Source organism: Pipistrellus hanaki (genome assembly GCF_964339955.1).
Source record: "Pipistrellus hanaki genome assembly, chromosome: 3".
NCBI classification, from domain to species: Eukaryota; Metazoa; Chordata; class Mammalia; order Chiroptera; family Vespertilionidae; genus Pipistrellus; species Pipistrellus hanaki.
This window is the reverse complement of record NC_140505.1, coordinates 98470938-98494493: the sequence shown is the minus strand read 5'-3', so window position 1 is coordinate 98494493 and position 23556 is coordinate 98470938. Positions and strand designations below refer to the sequence as shown.

At 41.0% G+C, this 23556-nt stretch overlaps 1 protein-coding gene and 1 long non-coding RNA gene across 4 annotated transcripts in view; both read left to right on the top strand.

Annotated features, from left to right (window-relative positions):
- LOC311619937 overlaps positions 1-23556 on the top strand; it is a 342372-nt gene that overhangs the window by 275147 nt on the left and 43669 nt on the right. The gene's annotated exons all lie outside the window — the stretch shown is intronic.
- B3GLCT (beta 3-glucosyltransferase) overlaps positions 1-23556 on the top strand; it is a 142292-nt gene that overhangs the window by 75067 nt on the left and 43669 nt on the right. For all 3 annotated transcript variants that reach the window (XM_084878581.1, XM_084878582.1, XM_084878580.1), the window contains 4 exons: positions 3170-3306; positions 12050-12113; positions 13668-13787; positions 15401-15470. In XM_084878581.1, coding sequence (XP_084734707.1) covers positions 3170-3306; positions 12050-12113; positions 13668-13787; positions 15401-15470 — 391 coding nt within the window. The remainder of the gene's footprint in view (positions 1-3169; positions 3307-12049; positions 12114-13667; positions 13788-15400; positions 15471-23556) is intronic.

The following is a 23556-nucleotide window of genomic DNA, read 5'->3' as shown; positions in this document are numbered from 1 at the left end:
CCTCAGAAATGGCATTACCATCTATCCAGTTGCTCATATGAAAAACCTAGCATCATGACTGATTCCTCTTTTTTCCTCAATCCTATGTATGCATGTTTAGTTGACTGTACTTTCAAAATGTGCCTGTCATTCATCTTCTCTCCATATTTAATACTACCACTCTGGTGCTTTCATCATCTCTTGGCTTGACCATTATTAGAGCCTCCTAGCTCATCTTCTTGTTTCTGCTCTTGCCATGCTAGTACTCTAGCCCCATGGTTGGCAAACTCCAGCTCGTGAGCCACATGTGGCTCTTTGGCCCCTTGAGTGTGGCTCTTCCACAAAATACCATGGCTTGAGTGAGTCTATTTTGAAGAAATGGTGTTAGAAGGAGATAAAGTTTAAAAAATTTGGCTCTAAAAAGGAATTTCAATTGTTGTACTGTTGATATTTGTCTCTGTTGACTAATGAGTTTGCTGACCACTGCTCTAGCCTCTAAATTTCATTTACCTGCTTGAAAACTTCCAGCGGCTTCCCATTCCACCTGAGATATTTTCACTAGATACAGCATTTTTGGTTGGCCGAAGTCTTCTATCACTATAAAGATATTATTTTACTGTCTTTCAGATTTGATTTTTTCTTTTTAAATGTCTGTTGTATGTCTTATTTTTATTCCTTTGACAGAATTATGTATATCCTTCCCAACTACTTTTAAAATTTTCTATATACAATCTTTCAACCAACATATACCTATGTGCAGTTTTCTTTGTTTTTGCCTTTTAAATTTTAATTATTTTATTTATTGATGAGTGAGATGAGAGAGAGAGAGAGAGAGAGAGAGAGAGAGAGAGAGAGAGAGAGAGAAAGAAAGAAAGATTTGTTGTTCTACTTATTTATGCATTCACCATTTGATGATCTTACCCGAAATCTTGGAGTATCAGGAGGACGTTCTAACCACCTAAGCTACCTGGTGTCCAGGGCCTTTTTGTATTTGTCTTGAATGGAGTTTATAGAGCTTCTTGAATCAATGGCTTGATGACTTTTGTAGTTTTAGAAGATTCTAAGCCTGTATTTCTATAAAAATTGATTCCGTTTCATTCTTTTTCTCCTTCTATTCTGGGTTTCCTATTTTATATATTTTCAATCTTTTCTTGGTATCCCATATTGCTCTTATGCTCTTCTTTGTACTTTCCTGCTTCTTATTTATTTATTTATTTGTATATCAATCTGGATATTTTTTTTTTATTGACTTGCCTTAGAGGCCACTAATCTTCTCTTCTCTTTTGTCTAATATCCTCTTGAATTTCTCACTTCAGTTATTGTATTATTCAATTTGGGAATTTCCATTTGAGTCTTGTTTATATATTCTAGTTCTTTGGTAAAATTCTTCATCTTCTCAGCTATTTCATTAACTATATGAATCATATTTATGTTTTTGATAACTGCAAAATCTGATTTATCTATAGGTTTCTGTTTTTTATTTTTATTTTTGTTTTTGGTGTGGTCTTGTTGCTTGTCATACCTTGTAATTTTTCACTAAACAACAGATATTTTATGTGAAAAATTAGAGTCTGTGGATGACCACCCATCCTACAGGAGAAATTAATATTCTAGGTTGTAGACCTTTTCTGGACAGGTCTGTGTCCTTACTCTTAGGCCCCTTCTCCCCTGGCAGACCCTGTCCTTCAGCGTGGGGCTCCCCTGCATCACTGCTGAAGTCTGTGCCCAGCTCTTTAGCCTCTCCACTGCCACTTTCCACTTACTTCTTGGTTCTTCCTTTGGCTCTGGTATTGAAGAAAGATTACACACGACATTTTGGGCTCACTTTAATGGGGTCCTCTTAAATCTACCTTTTGGGCAATCTCCAGCTCCAGCCTCTGTTTTAGTCTAGTGAGGTTGCAGAGTCCTCAGCTCTGCTTTCTGTGCTGTTTTTCTCTCTGCTCTGGGAATCAGCAAATCCTGAGAGTAAAAGGAGATGAATATGGGGTTTCCATTGTCGGGCACATCTTTTCTCTGGGAAATTAGCCCTTACTGACTTTGTTGTTTTCAGATGCTCTCAATTATTTTCTTTAAGTAATTTCTCCAGCTTTTATACTTGTCATCAGTGGGAAAGTAGGCCTGAGCCAGGCTGTTCTGTTGTGGCCAAAAGTGGGAATCTTCCATTGCATTTAGAATAAAGTCTATGTTGTATTCCATTGGCATGTAAAACCCACTCTTGTCTATCTTCTGCCTTTCTTATACCTTGTTTCTTCACTTCCAGTATATTCTAACCCCACTACGTTTCCTTCTTTCATCAAATGTATCAAGCTCTTTCCCACCTGAGGGATTTTGTATTGACTGCCTTGACTGTTATTCCCCAGATTTGTGCATAACTAGCTGCTTGATAGTACTTGCTCTTTAGTTTAATTGTTACCTCTTTCCAAGGTAGTCCCCTGGTCACTGTGTACATTTTCATCATAGCACATTGCAGTCACTATCTGAACTCACTTTATTTCCTTATTTTCTGTCTTCCCACTATTGTATAAGCTATGTTCCTGTCTGGTATGGAATCAAAGTTAAATTGTAATTGATAATAGTTAATAATATATGTTAATGGAGCAAATGAATGAATAAATGAATAAAATAGGCACTGATTTTGGAAGGAGTTTTTCAAATTCTTTGCAAACTTCCATGGGGTGTAAAGTAAACTGTTTTCTTTGCCTTAATAATGTTTTGATATGGAATATTTTACAAAATACTACTTATATAATTATGGTATGAGTAGATTTTATTTATTCTGGTGATATATTAAATTATTCTATAGACATAATAGACATAAATTATGCTATATTAACTGTCATGAATATTAGTTATATTTTTGTCAAGAAAATAAAAAAACAAATAACCTGTGCTAATTCTCTATTACCTCAAATATTTAACCCTTTGCACTCCGCTGTCCCCTCTCAGGGGACATCGGAATTCTAGCATATCACTCGGATGTCCCCTCTCAGGGGACATTGCAGTTTATTAGTGATTACGGGGAATTGAGTTAATTCAACACACGTTTCCGCCGTCAGCGTCGAGTAGCTGGTAGCCAATGTCCAGAATGGTTCGGAGTGCAAAGGGTTAATAAACTAAAACTACTTATATGACTGTTTTTGGTGTGACATGAAAAAATTTTTAAATGACATTTTATATCCTTATTTAACAGGACTGGTTTTTAGGAAAAGCATTACATGATGAAGAATCTACAATAATTCACCATTATGCCTTTTCTGAAGATCCTACAATTTTTAAATACCCAGACTTTGCTGCTGGCTGGGCCCTTAGTATTCCACTTTTAAACAAGTAAGAATTTATTAGATTTTTTTTATTTTGTTGAGTGTTACAATTGATGGATCTTAAATAGGTTTTCAGCCAGAGGCAGTGTGTGGTAGAGCGGAAAGTCCTGGAGGGGTCTTTTCTTCTGCCTCATCACTTATTATTCCCCTCAGACTCATCACTCAACCCCTCTGTGCTTCCTTATTACTCACTTGCAAAATAAGGTGAATAATAAATTGTGATAGTGATCACACAATACAATATACAGGTGATGGATTATACACCTGAAACCTACAGTATATAATTCTATTAACCAATGTTATCCCAATGTATTCAATAAAAACTAAAACAAACAAAAAATAAATCTTGAGACTAAGGGAGGGCACATACATGCTCTGAGAAGTCTACCTTCATGTGTTGTTACTGTTGTTGCCCGGACTGGTGTGTCTCATTGGTTGAGCATTGACCTTTGTACCAAAAGGTTACCAGTTCATTTCTCCCTAGGGCATGTAACCAGGTTGTGGGTTTGATTCTCGGTCAGGGTGCATGAAGGAGGCAACTGATCAATGTTTTTTTCTCATAGTAATGTTTCTTTCCCTCTCCCTCACTATTTAAAAATCTCTCTCTCTCTCTCTATAGATAGATAGATAGATAGATAGATAGATAGATAGATAGATATACATATACTAGTGACCTGGTGCATGAATTTGTGCACCAGTGGGGTCCCTTGGCTTGGTCTGCAGGATTAGGCCAAAACCATCTCTCCAACATCCCCTGAGGGGTCCTGGATTGCGGGAGGATGAAGGCCAGGCCAAAGAACCCACCAGTGCACAACTGGGGCTGGGGAGGGATGGAGGAGGTTGGCCAGCTGAGGAGGGACCACGGGAGGGCTCCAGGGCATGTTCAGCCTATTTCACTCAGCCTATCTCAATCCCCAGCGGTAAACTATCCTACCAGTCAGAGCATCTCCCCCCTGATGGTCAGTGCATGTCATGGTCATCAGTTGAGCGGTCTTAACATATCATTAGCATATTATGCTTTGATTGGTTGACCAGATGACCAGACACTTAGCATATTAGGCTTTTATTATATAGGATATATATGTGTGTATCTTCTATTTAATAAAGAGGGAATATGCAAATTGACCATCACACCATCACAAAGATGGCAGAGCCCATAGCCAATAAGAAGGAATATGCTAATTGACTGACACACCCTCAAAGATTGTGGTGCCCACAGCCACAAGATGGTGGTACCCAGTCCCTCAGCCTAGCCAGGGTGGCAGGTGCACAGCACAGCTGGGCCCTCCCCCAAGTGGGTCCAGCTGATCCGTGTGCCTGCCTCCAGAGTCCCCTGGTCCTCTCAGTCTCCCAGCTGCCCAGGGCTGGCCCAAGGTGTAGGCAAGCCTCTGATGGTGGCTACCCAACTACCCAGGGCCATCTGAAGCTCAGGTAACCAGGGCTGGCCAAGGCTTGTGCTGCTGGCACTGGTAGCAGCAGAGGTGTGATGGGGGTGTGGCCTTCCCATGATCACTGGATTGCCTCCCGCCTCTGAGGGCTTTTGGACTGTGAGAAGGGGCAGGCCAGGCTGAGATATGCCCCTCCTCTAATGCATGAATTTTCATGCACTGGGCCTCTAGTATATTAATATATATTAATACTGAGTTGTGTGTTGGAATGATGGTCAATTTGCATATTACCTCTTTATTATATAAGATATCAAAAGAGAGTCATTACTGTTGATAATGGATCTAGTCAATAATAAATAGGCCTGACTTTGTCAGTAAGAAAGCAAATCGGTAACATGTTTGGGATTGGCAATTGATTACTAGTCAGGTGTATGGATATACATGCTTAAACATGGGTCACACAGAGGGTCAGGAGGCATTGTAGATATTCATACCCAGCTCTTTGTGTGTATAATTGCAATAATGCTTTTTTATTTTTATTTTTATTTATTTATTTATTTATTTGGTGTTTATTTTATTTTTTTACTATTTATTTAATTTTATGATGGTTTCTTTAGATGTGGAAAATAAAGATAATTAATTGGTAATTCTGGAGAAATGTGGTAATTAACAGGTCCTCATTAATCTGAGTTCTTCAGATTAATTATTATGGGTTTTAATTTTTTAAGGAATGGAAAGATGATAAAACAGTTGTGACCTTTATGTCTTCAAGGGTGAAAGGTTTCTATTTCTTACATGAAGTGTGCTGTATCTAGGGTTTGGAGTCTTGAAAAGCTTCCTGGCCAGTTGTAGTCATTAGTGGCTCGCTGAAACAGCGTGACGAGTCCCTTAACACTTGAAAGTTCCTTACAATGTAATCCCTTTCTTGACAAAATATTTTCAAGGTTAATAATATTTTCTGTTAAGAATCCAAAAATTACAACAACACTCCGTGCTGTTTAGCCTTCCTTCCTGCTGGGGAACAGTCCCGCGTGGAGGGAGGGCGGGGAGGGGAGGCAACTTCCACCAGGTCAGTGTCCCATGGAGAATTCTCTTTGGGAACTGAGTTGTAAAGGGAAGGAGATAACGCATTTGGGTCCATTCACCTGAGAGGTTATGATAGGAGAGGGATCATTTGGGGTCTGGCAGCCAAGACAGTGGCTCCCTGATGCTTAGCAGCTTCCTAATGGAGGCAGAGGCCGCAATCCCTTGACTACCCATTTCTGTCAGATTATTCTGGCAATCTCAGCCTAGAGTTTCTTCTGACTTTCCAGTAATCCCATGGGCCATCTATATGCTTTTATAAATGTATTTTGTGCTTAAACTGGCAACAGTGGATTCTGTTATCTTCAACTAAAACCATGACTCTGTGCCTGTCCTGAAACAGCTGAACAAGGACGGCCTGCTCCCAGTCTTCACCAGGCATGTCCAGGAGGATCCTCAGTTTCCCTGCTCCATTCTTAGATGTGCTGGGGCAGAGGGCATGGGTCCTGAGGAGAGAGAATTGCCTTTATCTTGAGAGAGGGACAAGGGCAGCTATAACCTGTCCTATGATGTTCTCTGAGTGCAGACAGCACCTCCTTCCCTCAGAGCCAAAGAGGAAACCAACAGACCTACAAAGAGCCTGTACAGTAAGCCCAGGGGTATAGCCATTTCTCTGAAGCCAGCATAACTGCTTTCTCCATCCCACCCCTCTGAACTTGGAGGCGTCTCATCCTGGATGCAAATCCTGCTAGTCCAGAGAGTTTCACCTTTCTTCTTCCATCCTTATTTTCCCAGCTAGCAAGGACCTTCTTGGAAACCTATTTCAATGCTGAATACAATTCACCTTTTATTGAGTTAGGTGTAAGAAATACCTATCTTCACCTGGCTGGCTTGGCTCAGTGGTTGAGCATTGACCCATGAACCTAGAGGTCCTGGTTTGATTCCTGCTCAGGACACATGCTTGGGTTGCAGGCTTGATTCCCAGTTTGGGGCATGCAGGAGGCAGCTGATCAATGATTTGCCCTCATCATTGATATTTCTCTCTCTCTATCCTCTCTTCCTCTCTGAAATCAATAAAAACTTATTAACACAAATAGAGCCAGAGACAGAAGCATCAAAAAGACTACAACCTATGAGGGAAGGTGGAAGGTGTGTGTGAGGGGATAAGAGATCAGCAAAAGGACTTATATACATGCATATGAGCAAAACCAATGGACACAGAAGTAGGGGGGTGAGGACTTGTGCTTGGGGGAGGGGGTAGCGGGGAAGAGGTCAATGAGGGAAAAAGAAGACTCATGTAATAATTCAATCAATAAAGAATTTTAAAAGAACATATTTTAAAAAAAGAAATACCTACCTTCCCCTTTTAAACCAGGTGGTTGGTAGTAATGTGTCTTGAGCATGTATTTGACTCCCACTATCCTCATACAGGTTAGCTTTGTCCAGTCTTATTGCTGGCCATGGTGGCATTAAGGCTTCACCTGGTGTACAAAACCTCTGGGTCTATGATTCTGCTGTCTGGCCTCACTGCTCACATGTGTAGAGGCCACCAAGCACTGGCAGATTACACGGCTCATCTACCTACATCATGTCACCATGTGACCAGCTGCCGGGGCTTTGTGAACTGGGGCTGCAGGTTTTGCACCAGCCCACATATCCAGCACTTATGTTATGGACTGCCTGGCGTCCTGTAGAGCAGTGTTTCCCAAACTTTTGACATATGTGTACCCCTTCTATAATTTTCGTAATGCTGAGTACCCCTCGTACTCATGAGAACGTAGAATTAGGCGCAGCTAAGCACGGTGCAGTGCATATCCCCACCAAACTCCAGTGCAACGTGTACCCCCACCAAACTCTTCCCGTACCCCTGGGGGTACGCGTATCACACTTTGGGAAACACTGCTGTAGAGGTAGTTCTATAGGCACATCATTTTCTTCCTTGTGTTTATGAAGTCATTGAAAATACCCGTTGACAAGTGCCAACCCACTCCCTTTTGGACAAGCTTAGGACCTCAGGCCCCTGCAGTAGTATGTGTACAGAGCTACAGCTAAGAGAATTTGGGCCAAAAGACTATTCTTTTTTATGAGTTCAGAAAATTTCTAATACTTGCCCCATAATTATAGCATGATAGAGGAAGGAGGCACCAGTTAGCTTCCATATTGAGTGTCATCTGCTTTCACAACACTGAACAATTACCAACAAACCATGGGATGTACATAGTTAATTAATATTCATGGTCTTCTCCCTGTCTTTCTTCCCTTTCCACTGACAGCAAAAACAAAACAAAATAAAAATGCAGACTCTATCTTAGGACCAAATTAAAAATTCTGCTTATCTTAGACTGTATTTCCTTTTTCTTATGATACAGACAAGTAATCAAACAAACAAACAAAAAAGACATAATCCATTTAGCAAAGCAGCTAATGTGACCCAGATACAGATCTCCCAATAGGAGATTCTTATTTATTTTTCAAGAAATTGGTATTATAGTTAGAATAATGGAGGCATAAGTACCAGTTAGCTCCATCAACTGCAACACTGGATCTTCCCAGTTGGCTTCTCCCCATTCCAAAGTTAACGTGCTGACTTGATTTCCTCCTGTAATTGGGAGCTATGTAGTTCTCAGGCTGGATGCAGGACATATTATTCTTGTGAATTCAAACCTCACTGCTGTCTGAGGTTTGTGGAAGGTGAGATCTGTGGTTGGTTGTTGCAGGAGATCAACACTGTTGCTGAGGACCCTGATTCTCTCTGTCTCTCCTGCTGAGTACACAGCTTCAGTTCATCCTAAATCTGGTTCCCTTTGTGGTTTCAAAGTACTATGGACTAATGTGTTTTATTTATATCCAGGAGTAAGAGAACCTCTCTAATCATGGAAGTAAATGCTTATCCTCAGTCTTTAGTTGGACCTTGTCCAAGTGAAATTGGTTGGATCAACTTTAGGCATGTACCAACCCCTGAACCATTAACACTTGCCAGAGAATTTCAGTGATTGGGTTAGGCTCAAACTAATTCTAACCCTGGAGTCCATCTATCGAGCTCAAGAGTTAATCAAAACTGGAATATCTTGGGAAGAAGGAAGGGGAAACTGTATTGTGTAGATGATGGACAGCACCCTCTACGAAAATGTTGATTCCCTCTGACTCCTTTCCATGACTTTCTAGCTCATGTAGTAGGCAGAACAATTTACTAGTATAGTCACAGTTATAAATGTGTTTCTCCAGCTCAAGTCACCAGACAAACTGATTACTTAAAGGTGGTCAAGACACACACTATTTTCCCACCAAAAATATTATTTCTCCTAGCAGTCTCACATCAGTAAGGTTTGAATTAACACTGCTCAATATTTCCTGGTGATCCACCTGTGGGATATTCTTTTTTTTTAAACTTTATTTATTTTTTATTTTTATTTTTATTTTTTTAAATATATTTTATTGATTTTTAACAGAGAGAAAGGGAGAGAGATAGAGAGCTAGAAACGTTAATGAGAGAGAAACATCAACCAGCTGCCTCTTGCACACCCCCTACTAGGGATGTGCCCGCAACCAAGGTACATGCCCTTGACCGGAATCGAACCTGGGACCTTTCAGTCCGCAGACCGATGCTCTACCACTGAGCCAAACTGGCTTCGGCCTGTGGGATATTCTAACAGTGGATCTAATAGTATCCATAAAAACATGCTAGCATCTTTGGAGAAACTCATTAATTTCCAATAAGGTGATTTCTTCAGTTAGGTGTTACTACAGAACACTGTTACTGCTCTCCATTGTTTTTCCACCAGCAAACCTTACCTAGATTTTCTTCAACAGCTCACTCTGTTGACCGCCTTGCAAGTGGAACCAGAAAAGTCTCATGGGAAGATTTCCTGGAATGGAGTCAAAGAGGCTCTACGTCTGTTGTAGTTTCCAGTCTAGCTGGTGTGTCCTTAGAACTGTTATTGGGTCAAGACTTAACGCCTTCTAAAAATAGGAAAGCTGGATATCAAATGTCGTATTTGACAGGAACTACTTAATGCAGAAATATTTTATCTAAGCAATTTGAATTTCTGGCCTTAATTGTTGTGGGTGGGGTCTTTGTTGATTATTGAAATTAGCATTTTAAAAACCCATGTGCTTGTCTTGCTTGGTATATAGAAAGGTGAAAATAAGTTCCCACTACTATGACTAGCTTTTTATGTTAGGGGAATATCCTGCATACTTTTAGAACTAAACACGTTTGCAGGTGACTGACCTAGGCTCACAGTGTCACGTGGCCGCATGAGGTGACCCATCAACATGAAGTTGGTGATTTTGAGGTAGCCATCACTCCATGGGCTGCTAGACACAGCCACTTAAAAATGTCAGTGCACATATTTATTTATCCTCCAGTTGGTCATTGTTTATCTTTTTTTTTTTTTTAAATATATTTTATTGATTTTTTACAGAGAGGAAGAGAGAGGGATAGAGAGTTAGAAACATCGATGAGAGAGAATCATCGATCAGCTGCCTCTTGCACAGCCCCCACTGGGGATGTGCCTGCAACCAAGGTACATGCCCTTGACCAGAATCGAACCTGGGACCTTTCAGTCTGCAGGCTGAAGCTCTATCCACTGAGCCAAACCGGTTTCGGCTGTCATTATTTATCTTAAAGAGACAGTCCTTGGTCTTCACTTTTCACCTCTCTGAGGTTCCCCCCAAATAAAATAATTCAAGAATTGAATGAGACAGAAACTTAAAGACAAAGATAGAGGGCATGTTTAGGCTAACAGTTTAGAGGTGTTTATTGTCTGTTAAGAAGGGGCATGGGTGGTGTGACCATCTCACAATGGGTGTCGCCTGACATTGGATTCTGATCACAGCTTTGTGTTTCTTGCCTGTAGCAAGGTGTGACTTTTCCTGGTTTCAGAGTTTAATTGTGGTCTGATCAGATGTTGTAGGCACTTGGCATGAGTCCAGTTTCCAAAGTTACCTTGATATCATTTATTTATAAAAATTGGCTCCAAATTAGTAGAATTTGAACTGGATAAGATTCCTTGCCAGATTGATCTTTTTTTCTCTTGATGTATACTATTGGAATATGCCTGAGGATATTGTCTGTTCCTGTGCCATTGCCCTCGCCAACTCACAACTCTGTGGGCAGAGACTGAGTAGGAATCGACAGAGATTGCATGGGGCTTCTTTGGGAGCCACCTGTTACCAGGCTATGTTAGCATCAACCATGAGACAAATGCTTTATAACTGAACTGAAATTAAAACTCTTCTTTATCTTTCCTCTAATAAAAAGCACCTTTTTAAAAGAAATATCTGTGGCTTAACCAGCTAATAATTCAGTAAACACTTCTGAACTTATTATATTACTACTTTCTTTTAAAATCACCATTATTTCTTTATACTTAAAACTTATATTAGGAGGTTTATAATTGGAATCTCTAACCCTGTAATGAACCTATAGAACCATATGGAACCCCAGTGGTCTTAGTAAGTGTGTAATTCTACCTCTCTCAGCTTGGATTCAAACAATATACTGCCTGTCGATTGAGGCTGCTCGCTGAGCGCTCACTTTGGCCAGGCACAGGGGGCAGTGCTGGCAGGACTCAGAAGGTGCAGCACAGGGAAAGATGTGTGCACAACAGACTAGCGAACGTGATAAAGCTAATGGGAGGTGCCTCCTCCTCTGGGAGCAAAGGACGTTTTCATTTGTTCTGGTGGTAAGTCTGGAAAGGTTTCACAGGGAAGGTGGCCTTGAGTTTGGTTTTGAAGAAAGTTTGCCAAGTAAAGGTCGGGTGAAGGCTTTTGAGGTAGCAGTGCAGCAGGAGAGGAGGACAGGCAGGAGTGTGCCCTCCTTGGGGCAGATGAGTGCTGAGGGGCTGAGGGGACAGGGGGTGGTGGAGAGGCATGCCTGAGCCTAGGGGGATGATGCATTGCAAGGAGACACTGAAGATTTTTCAAGCAAGAAAATGACATTCTCCCCCAACACTGCATGCTCTCTTCCACTAAAGTCTCCACAAATTGTAATTCATTTGGGTAGAAGTTGGAGAGTGAAATGCAAGCTTTTCATTTTTCTATCTTTTTCTTCCTCTGTCAATAGTTAGGATTGTAAGGATTATCAGAAGTAAAAAAAAAAAAAGGCATTTATTGTATTTTGCATTATATGCTAGATGTTGTAATAATTAATGCTGCATTTGAGACAGTCCTTGCATTTTCATAGTCCTTCATATCACAGATATTAAATTCCTGTTTTTATCTTAAAATTTGTACTTTTGCCTTTTTTAAAACATGGGAAAATCTCAAGAATGTTTTATTCTTGTTTGACACTTCTGCTGTTTTAAGAAAAACCCTCAATTTGTCTCTATTTTCTAGGCTTACGAAGAGGTTAAAGAGTGAGGCCCTGAGGTCCGACTTTACAATAGATTTGAAACATGAGGTATGTCATGGTTTATTGGTCAAAAGTGTCAGTAATCAGGAACTCATGTCTTCTGATATAAAAGTATCAGTAATCAGGAACTCATGTCTCCTGTATTCCCTAATAGCGCATCCCACTATCCCCCCACCCGTGCATCTCTCCTCACCGAGGTCATTCCACCCTGGCCAATCTGGATGAAGTTGTGTCTGCTGGTGCTTGCTCATCAGCTAATTTCTTTGTGTTTTTGTAGGTTCTCTGAGTGGTCCTGCTCCTTTGGAACTTTGTCTCACAACCCTCCAAGTCCTGCATCGAGGTCCTGGCTCCTCAGCAAGGACTTGTATTTGCTTTTGCTGCCAGTTGTACTGATGTGGGGCCACTTTAAATCCCCCTGAGGTGTTTGGACCACATAAATGGTACAGTTAGGGAGGCCTAAGTTTTGGTTACAAAATCCCAGAGGAGATTTGGAGGTGGTTTCCCCTCCATCTAGCTCCAGATTGCCAGCACTGTGTAAGCTTTGCTGTTAGACACCCCACCTTGGTGAGTCATAGGCTGTCTGCTCGGAACTCACATCAGACACTCCACATCCCAGAGGAAGGCTGTCGTCCTTGGTGTCCTTGTCCCAGGTTCTCACTCTTGCATTTTTGTCCTTATAAGGTCCACACTTTTGTGCCAATTTAGCAAGCCATTTATGATGATTTTAAAGATATTTTGTCCACATTAGTCAATGTTTTCAGCAAATTGGGTCATTACCATACTGCAGGAAACCAGTCATGATAATATTTTCTTGCATCTTTCTCTGTGATGTTTGGGAATCCTCATAATAGCTTCCCTACAATCTATCTATATAATAAAGGAATATGCAAATTAGCCAGGATGCCATAACGTCACAACCAAAGCAGGGCCCTGAGGCTGCATGCCTCCTGGCCGGGGCAAGGAACCTCAGATTGCGCCCCTGCCTTGCTGGGCTTGACAGGGACCTCAGGTTGCGCTCCCCACCCTGGTGCTGGGCCGGGGGACGTGAGGCTGTGCCCCCAGCTGGGGGACTTAAGGCTGCAGCCCCTCATCAGAGGGACTTGACAGGGGTGGGGCTGGCCGGGGCTGGGTCTCCTGCATTTTTGAAGAGCATGAGGCTCACTGGCGGGGACTTGACTCTAGGTCCTGGGGTGTGCCCTAGACTCTAACAGGAGGGATATTTTCATTTACATTTTACTAATTTTCTTTTATCTCTGACACTTCTACTATACAGAAAGGGCAAATAGCAATATTAAAATATTCCCTCTAATTAATTCCCTTTTAACATGCATGAATTTTGTGCATTGGGCCACTAGTTGCTTATAACAACTTTGGAATTTTTTTCAGGTCAGGATATTGATTCTTAGTTTATTGTCATTAATAAAAGATAGGTTAGTACATATGGAGTTACTATTTTTGTAAGTAAAGAGCTGTTGAACGTTGACAAATTGACATGCTCCTAGGCAAGTGTGATTGCTCTTCCTTGAACTGTTGCATACCTTCTCATACTTGTGGCATTGGTTGAGTTCCTTCTTTCACTGCTGGTCTCCTGCCTTCTAACAGATTGCCCTCTACATCTGGGACAACGGTAAAGGATCTCCCCTTACTCCAGTGCCTGAGTTGTGTACAGATGGTGTGGACGCCCACTGTGCTACCACATTCCACTCTTCCCTCCCCCTGTGTGTAAGTAATAGAAGAAAAACTTCCTTGCACATCAAAAAGGATAATGTACTTGCTGTGCATATGTTGTCCCAGCACTTTACATATTAAAAAAGAAATGTTTGTTGTGCCCCAAGAAGAACTGTACATCACGTTTCTATTAATAACAGCCCTCAGGTAAGCACTGTCACCACCCCATTTCACAGGAAGGAGAGCAGCACTGAGGAATCCTTGCCCGAGGTTGCACAGTGACCAGCACAGCTTCCTCCAGAGCCTTGCTGCAGTATTGCCTGCCACGCTCTTCAGAGTCACTTCTTTTGTTGATGATTTAGAAATTGTTTATCGGAATACCTAGTCCATTTCCTAGAAAGGCAATTTCAAACATTTCCCATGATACCCAAGCCTCTCCTCAGCCTATCCCATTACTCTCTCAGCTGGTGACCCCACGTTGATCTCACTGACACTGTCCAGAACATCCAGAATGAACTTCCTCCTTATGGCAGCCCTCAGTCCAGGCCCCAGGATAAGCGTGAAGGCCTCGAACCTCACTAGATTGTGACCAGTTCTTGCTCATAAGGAAACATTTACTCACCATCCTCAAATGTTATCTGTTATTCTCAAGTCAGTCACACAGAAATCTATGTGTTGCATTTTGATAGATGAATATATATTCTTTCTCTCTCTTACTCTTATACACACACACACACACACACACACACACACAAACACAAACAATGGGGTGAATCTGTAATGTTTGCCCAATTGTAGACATTATATTTGCTTGTTCTTTAGTGCTTGTTCTAGGGAAACTAGTGGGGAGGGCGAACTCTTAGTATCTTGAGTGACATGACAAAGCTGTGGTTAGATGTCACTATGTACCAATCCCACATGATGTAGAAAGCATGTAGGAAGCATGATTGAATTTCATTGAAGGCCTAAACAGCTGATAAAGCCGTCAGAACACCCATGATGCAGTCCTTGGCCTTGGGAATGAGTTGTTCACAGAGTTGCCCCCTTTCATCTGAGTGATCAGCTGGACTGGAGCCAGCTTAGGGCTCCAGCCCTCCCCACCATCAGATGTTTGAAGTAATTCTACTTTGGCATAGGACAAAACAGCAGTGTAGCCTAGACTTGGGTAGACAATTAAGAGGACCATAAAAATACTTTAAACATCACAGTAAGTCCAGGCCCACCAAAGGGAGTCATCTCTTTTTTTATACTACTTAGTTCTCTCCTTTTATTAAAACCTTTATCAACCGGAAAAAGAAAAGGGAATGTAGTTGACATTTATTGGGCACCTCTGGTGTGCTTAATAAAGCAGCTTTACTGGTGTACTTTTCCCACTTTTTCAGTGGCAGACTGAAACTCAGAGAGCTGAATGGACTTGTCCAGATGACATGTTGTATGAGTGGCAGAGCTAGGATTCCAGTCCTGGTCTGGCTGACATCTAAGGCTTTGTTTTCAGTTGAGCTACAGTTCCTTTTCCTCCTAAAACTTCTTCCTAGAAACAGGAAGATGTCCCTGACACTAATGCATTTGACCTCTAGAGCATGTGAGATCTGAAGTGGGTAGGAAGTTAAGATAACATGCATTCATATATGTATCTATTTTTCCTTGTGTGTGTTTTCTTTTTTTAGGGAAATCCAGTGAAGAAGGAGGATATTTTTGTTGCAGTAAAAACGTGCAAGAAATTTCATGATGATAGAAGTATGTTTTGGGTTTTTCATTTTTATTGAATTTTTAGATCCCGAATTGCCATCTTTAAAAAAGTAAAAACCGATATCAATTCAAGAAAGGGATAATGATACATATATTGATGAAGTGAATAACCAATATTCCTCATCATATCACTTCAACCACCGAGAGCAATTAGAAAGGACAATTTTATATTGGAAGCTGAGTGGTCCTAACTCTTCTAACTACTATTTAAGTCAGTGTTTTAAATGGGAAATGGACACGCTCAGCTGTTGCAATCTAGGAACACTATGTGAATAAGAATGCATTTTGCAAAAACAGTGTCCTGTTATATCCATGCACAGTGTCTGAACTGTTTGAGAATATTAGATGGGATTTCAATGTGACCAAGAAGGAATGTTTCTTAAAGACTGTTCCTTCTTTTTACATTTATTTCAAATGCACATATTGGAACTTTTAAAAATGAATTTTCTCATGAGTAAATATATAAGAGAAGGGGAAAAAGTGCCTTATAAGCAGTGATCCCTTCATAAGGAAATCCTGGCATGCAGGTGGATGTTTTAATTCAAATTTTCCATCATTAAGAATTCTAAGACATTGATATCAATTAAAATGTGGTTATAATCAACAATATCTTAAAAATAGGTTAACCATAAACCTTTATATTTACCTAAAAGAGTCATCTTAAGTTCCAGGTCATATTAAATCAGCCTAAATAAATATAGTCATAAAATACTATTAAATTCATAAGTACTATTAAATTCAATGTAGCAGTTAAATTTTTCATTTATCACAAATTTAACCTAGATTTAATATCCTTTTGCTTTTTTCATAATCTGGAATGGCTTTGTGGAATGATTCTTGAAAAATATCTTTTACAAAAAGTATAAAGGAAATGAACTAGGCTGCTTTTTTTATTAATAGCAAACAGAAGTGTTTGAATTAATGTATTTTATTTGGATATTGAAGCTGCTCTTAGAGTAATGAGTGCTTTGATATTAAAACGTTAACAATGGAGGTGGAAGTGATAAAGGTGGTGGTCGTGGTGGTGGTGGTGGTGATGGTGTTGGTGGTGGTAATGGTATTTTCTCTTTTGAAACATATTTGTCAAGTGATGGTAGTAAATTTAGGGACCATCCCTATATTTTTAATGTGTTACAGAAATGAAAAAGTTGCTAATTTTAATTTTGTAGTTTTGAATAATCTATTTTATTACTCTTATTTGCATAAGGTTGAAATAGTCTTTTAAGATATCCATCTGATGCTTTTGTATTTTATTTTATTCTTTTAATTTAATTTATTTTATTGTTTAAGATATTATAAATATAAATAGTAGTACATATGTCTCATCTCCCCCCCTTCCCCCCCAAATTGAACTCCTCCCAGCCTCCCCTACCCCCGGCACTTGCCCTCACTTCCCCCTCCCTCCAATGTTTTGTGTCTATTGGTTGTGCTTATATGCATGCATACAAGTCCTATGGTTGATTTCTTACCTCCCCAACTCTTCCCTGCATTTCTTACATTGCTGGCTTGATAGTGATAAACTCCCTTAGCCTTTTTTTGTCTGCGAAGCTCCTGATTTCCCCTTCAATTTTGATTGATAGTCTTGCTGCATAGAGTATTCTTGGATTCAGTCCTTTGCTTTGCATCATTTCGTATACTTCATTCCATTCCCTTCTAGCTTGATGTGTTTCTTTTGAGAAACCGTTTGGTAATCTGATGGCGGGTTCTTTGTTGGTCTCTCCTGCAGCCTTTAAGGTTCTCTCTTTTTTGTTAACATTTGCCATTGTAATTATGATGTTTTTTGGTGTGGGTCTTTTGGGATTCATCTTGCTTGGGATTCTTTGTACTTGTGTAACTTTTTTCTTCTCCATAACAGGGACGTTTTCTGTCATTATTTCTTCAAATAGACTTTCTAATCCTTGCTGCTCTTCTTATCTTTCTGTTAGTGCTATTGTATGTTATTCATTTTGTGTTGTCCCAAAGCTCTCTTAGGCTCTCCTCCTGCTTTTTAATTTTTATTTTTTATTTTTATTGATTTCAGAGAGGAAGGGAAAGGGAGAAAGAGAGAGAGATAGAAACATCAATGATGAGAGACAATCATTGATTGGCTGCCTTCTGCATGCCCCCTACTGGGGATCGAGCCTGCAACTCAGGCATGTGCGCTTGACCAGAATCGAACCCAGCACCCTTTAGTCCACTAATTGACACTTTACCCACTGAGCCAAACCAGCGAGGGCTCTTCTGCTTTTTAATTTTTTCTCCAGGTGCTGTTCAGATTGGGCTTGTTTCTCTACCTTATCTTCTAACTCACTAATTTGGTCCTCTGCTTCTTCTAGTCTACTCTTGAAACTTTCCATTGGTGTTTTTGATTGTAGCTATATCACTTTTGATTTCTTCCTAATTTTTGCATAGGTTGATTTTCTTGTCTATCTGGTTTATGAACTGTATGACCATTACTCTGAATTTTTTTCTGTCATGTTGCATGTTTCCATTTCACTTATATCCTTTCTTGGCAAGTCTTCATTTTCTTTTTTCTGTGATTGTTTTATTGTCTCCCCATTCTAACTATCACCAAAAGGTCCAAATACCAAGTCGTGTGGGCCTACGCCATGTGCCGTGGGAGCTTCGCACCTCCCAAGCGCCACTGAAGAGCTCTGACACCAAAACATGTGGTTGCCTTGGATCGGGAGCTACACTTGCCCAGGATCAGAGTCACCAGCACTCACTGTGGCCTTGTGTGTGCAGCTAGAATCAAAGACCCCTCCTGCACTATGCTGGCATATGCCAAAAATCAGAGTCCCCTAGCATGCACCAAGAGTCAGAGTCCCCCTGTGCCCATGCTGAGAATAGAGTATCAGAGACTTTGTTGTGTGGTGCAGCCTTGTGCTTATGCACTGAGAATTGGAATCACTTGGAATCAGGGATCACATGCACGTATGAGAAACAGAGTCAAGTTACTGGTGATCAATATTGCCTCTCACATGGAAAATCAGGGTCCCCAGTCTGCTTGGGGGGCGTGTTGCACAGCCACCCTGTGTCAGCAGGAGGTCCACTCCTACACTGTGGAAAACAGACTTTCATGTGTGCTTGCCCAAAATTAGAGTGTGCACTGCAGAAAACAGACTCCCAGTGTCTGCACACCCAGGCTCAAATTCAGATAGTGCAGCCGCTTTGTGTGGGCAGGAGGCCTGCTTGCGTGGTGTGGGTCTAGCAGTTCCTATGCCACTGCAGCAGGCCTGTGGGGAGGGGGATGGGCTCTGTGACTCACAGAAATCTGCTGCTGGGATGTCCGGATTCTTGCTGTCCATGAATCGGCAGCTATGGTCGCAGGTCTTTATCCCTAGTGGCTGCAGGGTCCCGGTTTGCGTCTGAGACCAGACTGGGTGATACTGAGGCTAGGATCCTAGTCTTAAGCAATTCTGTTTTTCAAGATAACATGGTCTCTGTGCCCACAATGGCCACCACTGGAGTCTTCATGGTGGCAGCGGGGTTTTGCTGTCTAAGACTGTCTGGTTTGGCAGCCCCCAGAAGACCTGCAGTATCTAACTGTCCCTCGTTCTCTCTCACACACGCACCATCCACGTCCACACACTCCTCTATCACTCCCTCACTCTCTCACACACTCTCCCTCCCTACCTTCTTGCCAGTTACCATCTTTTTCCTTGATGCTTTTGTATTTTAATTTTGAGTCAAAGTCTTTAAAAATTAAAGAATCTTAAAAGTATGTCAGGAGCATTCAAACCCCTCCCCCCACCACCAAAGGCAGGTGCATTTATTGTTGCTGTTAATTTGGATCTGGGGGCCAATGAAACCTAAAAAGCTTTCACAGTTGGGTTTCTGTGGCAAGCCTTCTTTAAACTTGGACTTGTTTGTTTGGAAAGATAGTCCAAGGCAGCAGAATTTTAGGGATTTTGATGTCCATTGGCTGGATGGAAGTGAAGCCTGACACGTCCCTGAGCTCTGCCTTCCTTTTTTTAAGTCTAATCTAGCCACCAGTTGTGACAAAGAATTATCCAATAATCATAATTAGTTACAACGACAGTGCTTCAGTAACTGCTTTTGACTGCTATCTTTTGTACATTTTCTGGTGTGTTTTTCTGCATGCATTCTGTCATCTAATTTCATGTTGAATATTCTTTGCGATGTGATAACTAATGTTATTCACTTGATATTCTAGAGAAAGCTGAGTATAGATAGACACAACTGGCCCAAGTTCCTGTGGTCTGTTGATAGGACAGCTGCAGCTCTGGCTTTCTGGCTCCAAATCCCAGATTCTTTCTGCCATGACACAGCTGTGATTTCCTTGGATGTATTCCAAACTTAACACTTGATAAATTTAATTTGATATTTGTGTTGATGCTCTGCTATGCTCAAGGTCAAGTTTGACTTGGACAGCTGCTGTGGAAGTAACCTTTATTTTCAGCAACACTGTGGATAGCCCGGAACTGAAATTCACAGATGATATCAAATATAAATCAAGCAGGGACTTTAGATTGCTAACCTGTCCGAGCATATTACATCTGTAGCTGAGCAGGATACATGGATTGGGATATATATATTTTTTTCTTTTTTTCCTTCATGTGGTAGAAACACTTGAAGTGACAAAGGCCAAATGGCAATGAAGGAAAATAAGACTGTGTTTGTCTGACAAGTTGAGAGTGGACAGTAGCGTTAGTAAGTTATCTGGTGGAGGTTGTCACTTGTGGGTATGTTGCCTCCAGGGACTTGAGCACTAGTAAGTGACCGCCCCCAACCTGGCTCCTTATAATGTTGGCCACCCCCAGGGAAAAGAGTGAAGGATGGACATTCTCTCCAAGGCTCTAATCAAGACAATGGAAATATACATTGAACTCATGGCTTTATTCCTATAAAGCCAAGTTCCAAATTTTAATAAAATATATATTTTATTGTTTTACACAGAGAGGAATTGAGAGGGATAGAGAGTTAGAAACGTCGATGAGAGAAACATCGACCAGCTGCCTCTTGCACATCCCCCACCGGGGATGTGCCCGCAACCAAGGTACATGCCCTTTACCGGAATCTACCCCGGGACCCTTCAGTCCACAGGCCGACGCTCTATCCACTGAGCTAAAGCAGTTTCGGCCCAAATATTTTTAAAAAGTTATTTCATCTCCTGTATTTTTCCCCCCTATCAGTGAAACTAATAATTCTGTAACTGCTTATGTCTGGATTCTGATTTAAATGAAAAAAAAAATATCTTAGAACATGGGCAGCAAAAGCACATTTTGTTTTTTAGCTTAAGAAATACATGTTAATACCACTGAAACAGCAACATTCTGAGATGCAAGCATTTAGTAGGGTTTTAAGAAATTATAAGAACTATATAAAGCAAGGAAATTGGGCATAGCATGTCAAGTTATATTTAAGCAAGGAAATCCCTGGAATTTAATAATCAGTACAATCACTTCCTCTTGGGTTAGTGTTTTTCACTATGTGATGTGGGCTGTCAGAAAACGTGAAGAATGTCCTTTGCATCATTTTGCTTGTATGCATGTTACAGGTATCTTAGGGCAGCCACGGTTCATGTTCATCGATGGTTGATTGTGAGATGCTCCCCTGCCATCTCTCTCTAATTATAGAGATTAAATTGCTATTGGCTCAGCCCTTAGTTTCTTTTCACCACTTCCTGAGCTCCTAAAAATAAGCATTTTATCCTTTTTAGGTTAAAAAATACCCTTTACTGCAGTGATCTTGTCTAGAGGAAGAAGATCTGAACAAACTTACTAAAAGGAGTTTGCTGTAGATGTGTTCTCTGATTACAGTAGAGAGGCTGACAGCTGCTGCCCTACCATCTGCTAATTTAATATGTGCAGCTTGGATTAAAATGCAGCAAGGGGCAAGGCTACACCCCCTGTTAAGTGGAGTGATTAGAGTAATTCTTAAAGAGAGGAAGGGAGGCTGGTGTTGGTTCGTTCCGTTCTCCCCTGGCTTTGGAACAGATGAAGATATTCCAGATTTCCCGAAAATGTTTCAGACCATCCATGAGGGATGCTTCCATCCACCTCATCTCTATAAACAGGAATTAAAACACAGTTTAGACAGGTATCTCTAATTTTGGTCATTGACTTGCATACTGAGACAAAAATAGGTTTGTTTATCAGAAACAGCAGATTTCATAAAATCAAGATTTCATAGATGATTGTGTTTTTGTATTGTGTTCAAGTGTCAAGTTTATTTTGATTTGGAATTAGAGTTTTGCAGGTAAATTAACTTGGTTTTAAAAATGTGTGCTCCTTGCCTCATAGTGAGATACTGCTCTTCCGCCTCAAGACTGGAAGGGCCTGTGGAAGATTTATGCCTTTTGTGCCGTGAGGTTTTGTTGTAGTCCAATTTTTACTTTGCTCCAAATGTAACTTATCTTGCAGCAAACCTGGAAAGAGACATTCACTGTTGTTTTATTATATGGTAGAAAGTATGCTTCTCCACCATATAATATCAAATAACTATTAGCTAATGTGAAAATGAGATATTAGATCATTTAATTATTTTGAAACATTTTTTTGATGTTTAATATCTCTAGGAAAGCACTGCTTGAGTACTATATAAAATATTTTATAATTAATATAATGAATTCAATTTAGAATTCAAATAATGCTAATATAATACACATATTTTTAAAGTGTTAAATAATTTAGAATCAACACTGGTTAATTAAAAATAAAGCCTTAACCTGCTGTTATACAAAACTTAACCTTAGCTTGAAATTCTTTGCAATTGGCATGTAGGACAAATCCACATGAGTTATAGTGATAGATAACACAAACATCTGAATGCTTTTGGTATTATAGAGTCACTAGAAGCCTTGTGCATGAAATTCATGCATGGGGGGTATCCCTCAGCCCAGCCTGTACCCACTCCAATCTGGAACTCCTCGAGGGATGTCCAACTGCCCATATAGGCCTGATCCCGCTGGCAGTCGGACATCTCTCTCACATCCAGGACTGCTGGCTCCCAACTGCTCGCCTGCCTGCCTTCATGATTGCCCCTAACTGCTTCTACCTGCCAGCCTGTTTGCTCCTAACTGCCCCTCCCCACTGCAGGCCCGGTCACCCCCAACTTCCCTCCTCTGCTGGCCTGGTCACCCCTAACTGCTCTCCCCTGCAGGCTTGATCACCCCCAACTGCCCTCCCTTGCAGGCCTGGTCCCTCCCAACTGCCCTCCCCTGCTGAACATCTTGTGGTGGCCATCTTGTATCCACATGGGGGCAGGATCTTTGACCACATGGGGGCAGCCATCTTGTGTGTTGGAGTGACCGCCAATCTGCATATTACTCTTTTATTAGATAGGATAGAGGCCTGGTGCATTGGGGGGGCGAGGAGGGGGGGGGAGAGCAGCTGGTTTGCCCTGAAGGGTGTCCCAGACCAGGGCAGCCTGGGCGAGGGGCCTGTGGTGGTTTACAGGCCGACCATGCCCCTCGGTGACTCAAGCGAAGGCCCTGATATCTGAGATTTATTTATCTTCTACAATTGAAACTTTGTAGCCTAAAGTGGAGGCCTGAGATGGCCAAGGCAAGCAGAAAGCTTTGCTTCCTCCATCTCTGGGAGCAACTCAAGCCTTCTGCTCTCTCTAGCTCTATGGCTGCCAACATTTTTGTTGGGATTTATTTATCTTCTATCATTGAAACTTTGTAGCATTGAGTGGAGGCCTGGGCCAACAAGAGCAGGTGGAAAGCTTGGCTTCCTCCATTGCCGGGGAAACCCAAGCCTCCCTCCTGCTCTCTGTGGTTGCATTTATTTGCATATTCACTCCTGATTGGCTGGTGTGTGTGGCTTGTGGATGTAGCAGAGGTATGGTAAATTTGCATATTACTCTTTCATTAGATAGGATAACATTTCATTTTATTAAAATGGTTAGTTTATTTTTAAATGATTGGTAATAGGAATACCCATCTTGTACCAAAGAATGAATCACTGTTATGAATAAAACTTTCCTTTATACTAGTTCCAAAAATAGCTATAGGCTTCTTGTTGGAATTTCTACAAAATTTAATCCTCATTTAACTATTTATTAAGTTCCTACTACATCCCAGGCACTATACTAGTTGTTGGGGAACCAGTCATATAGTAATTATGAC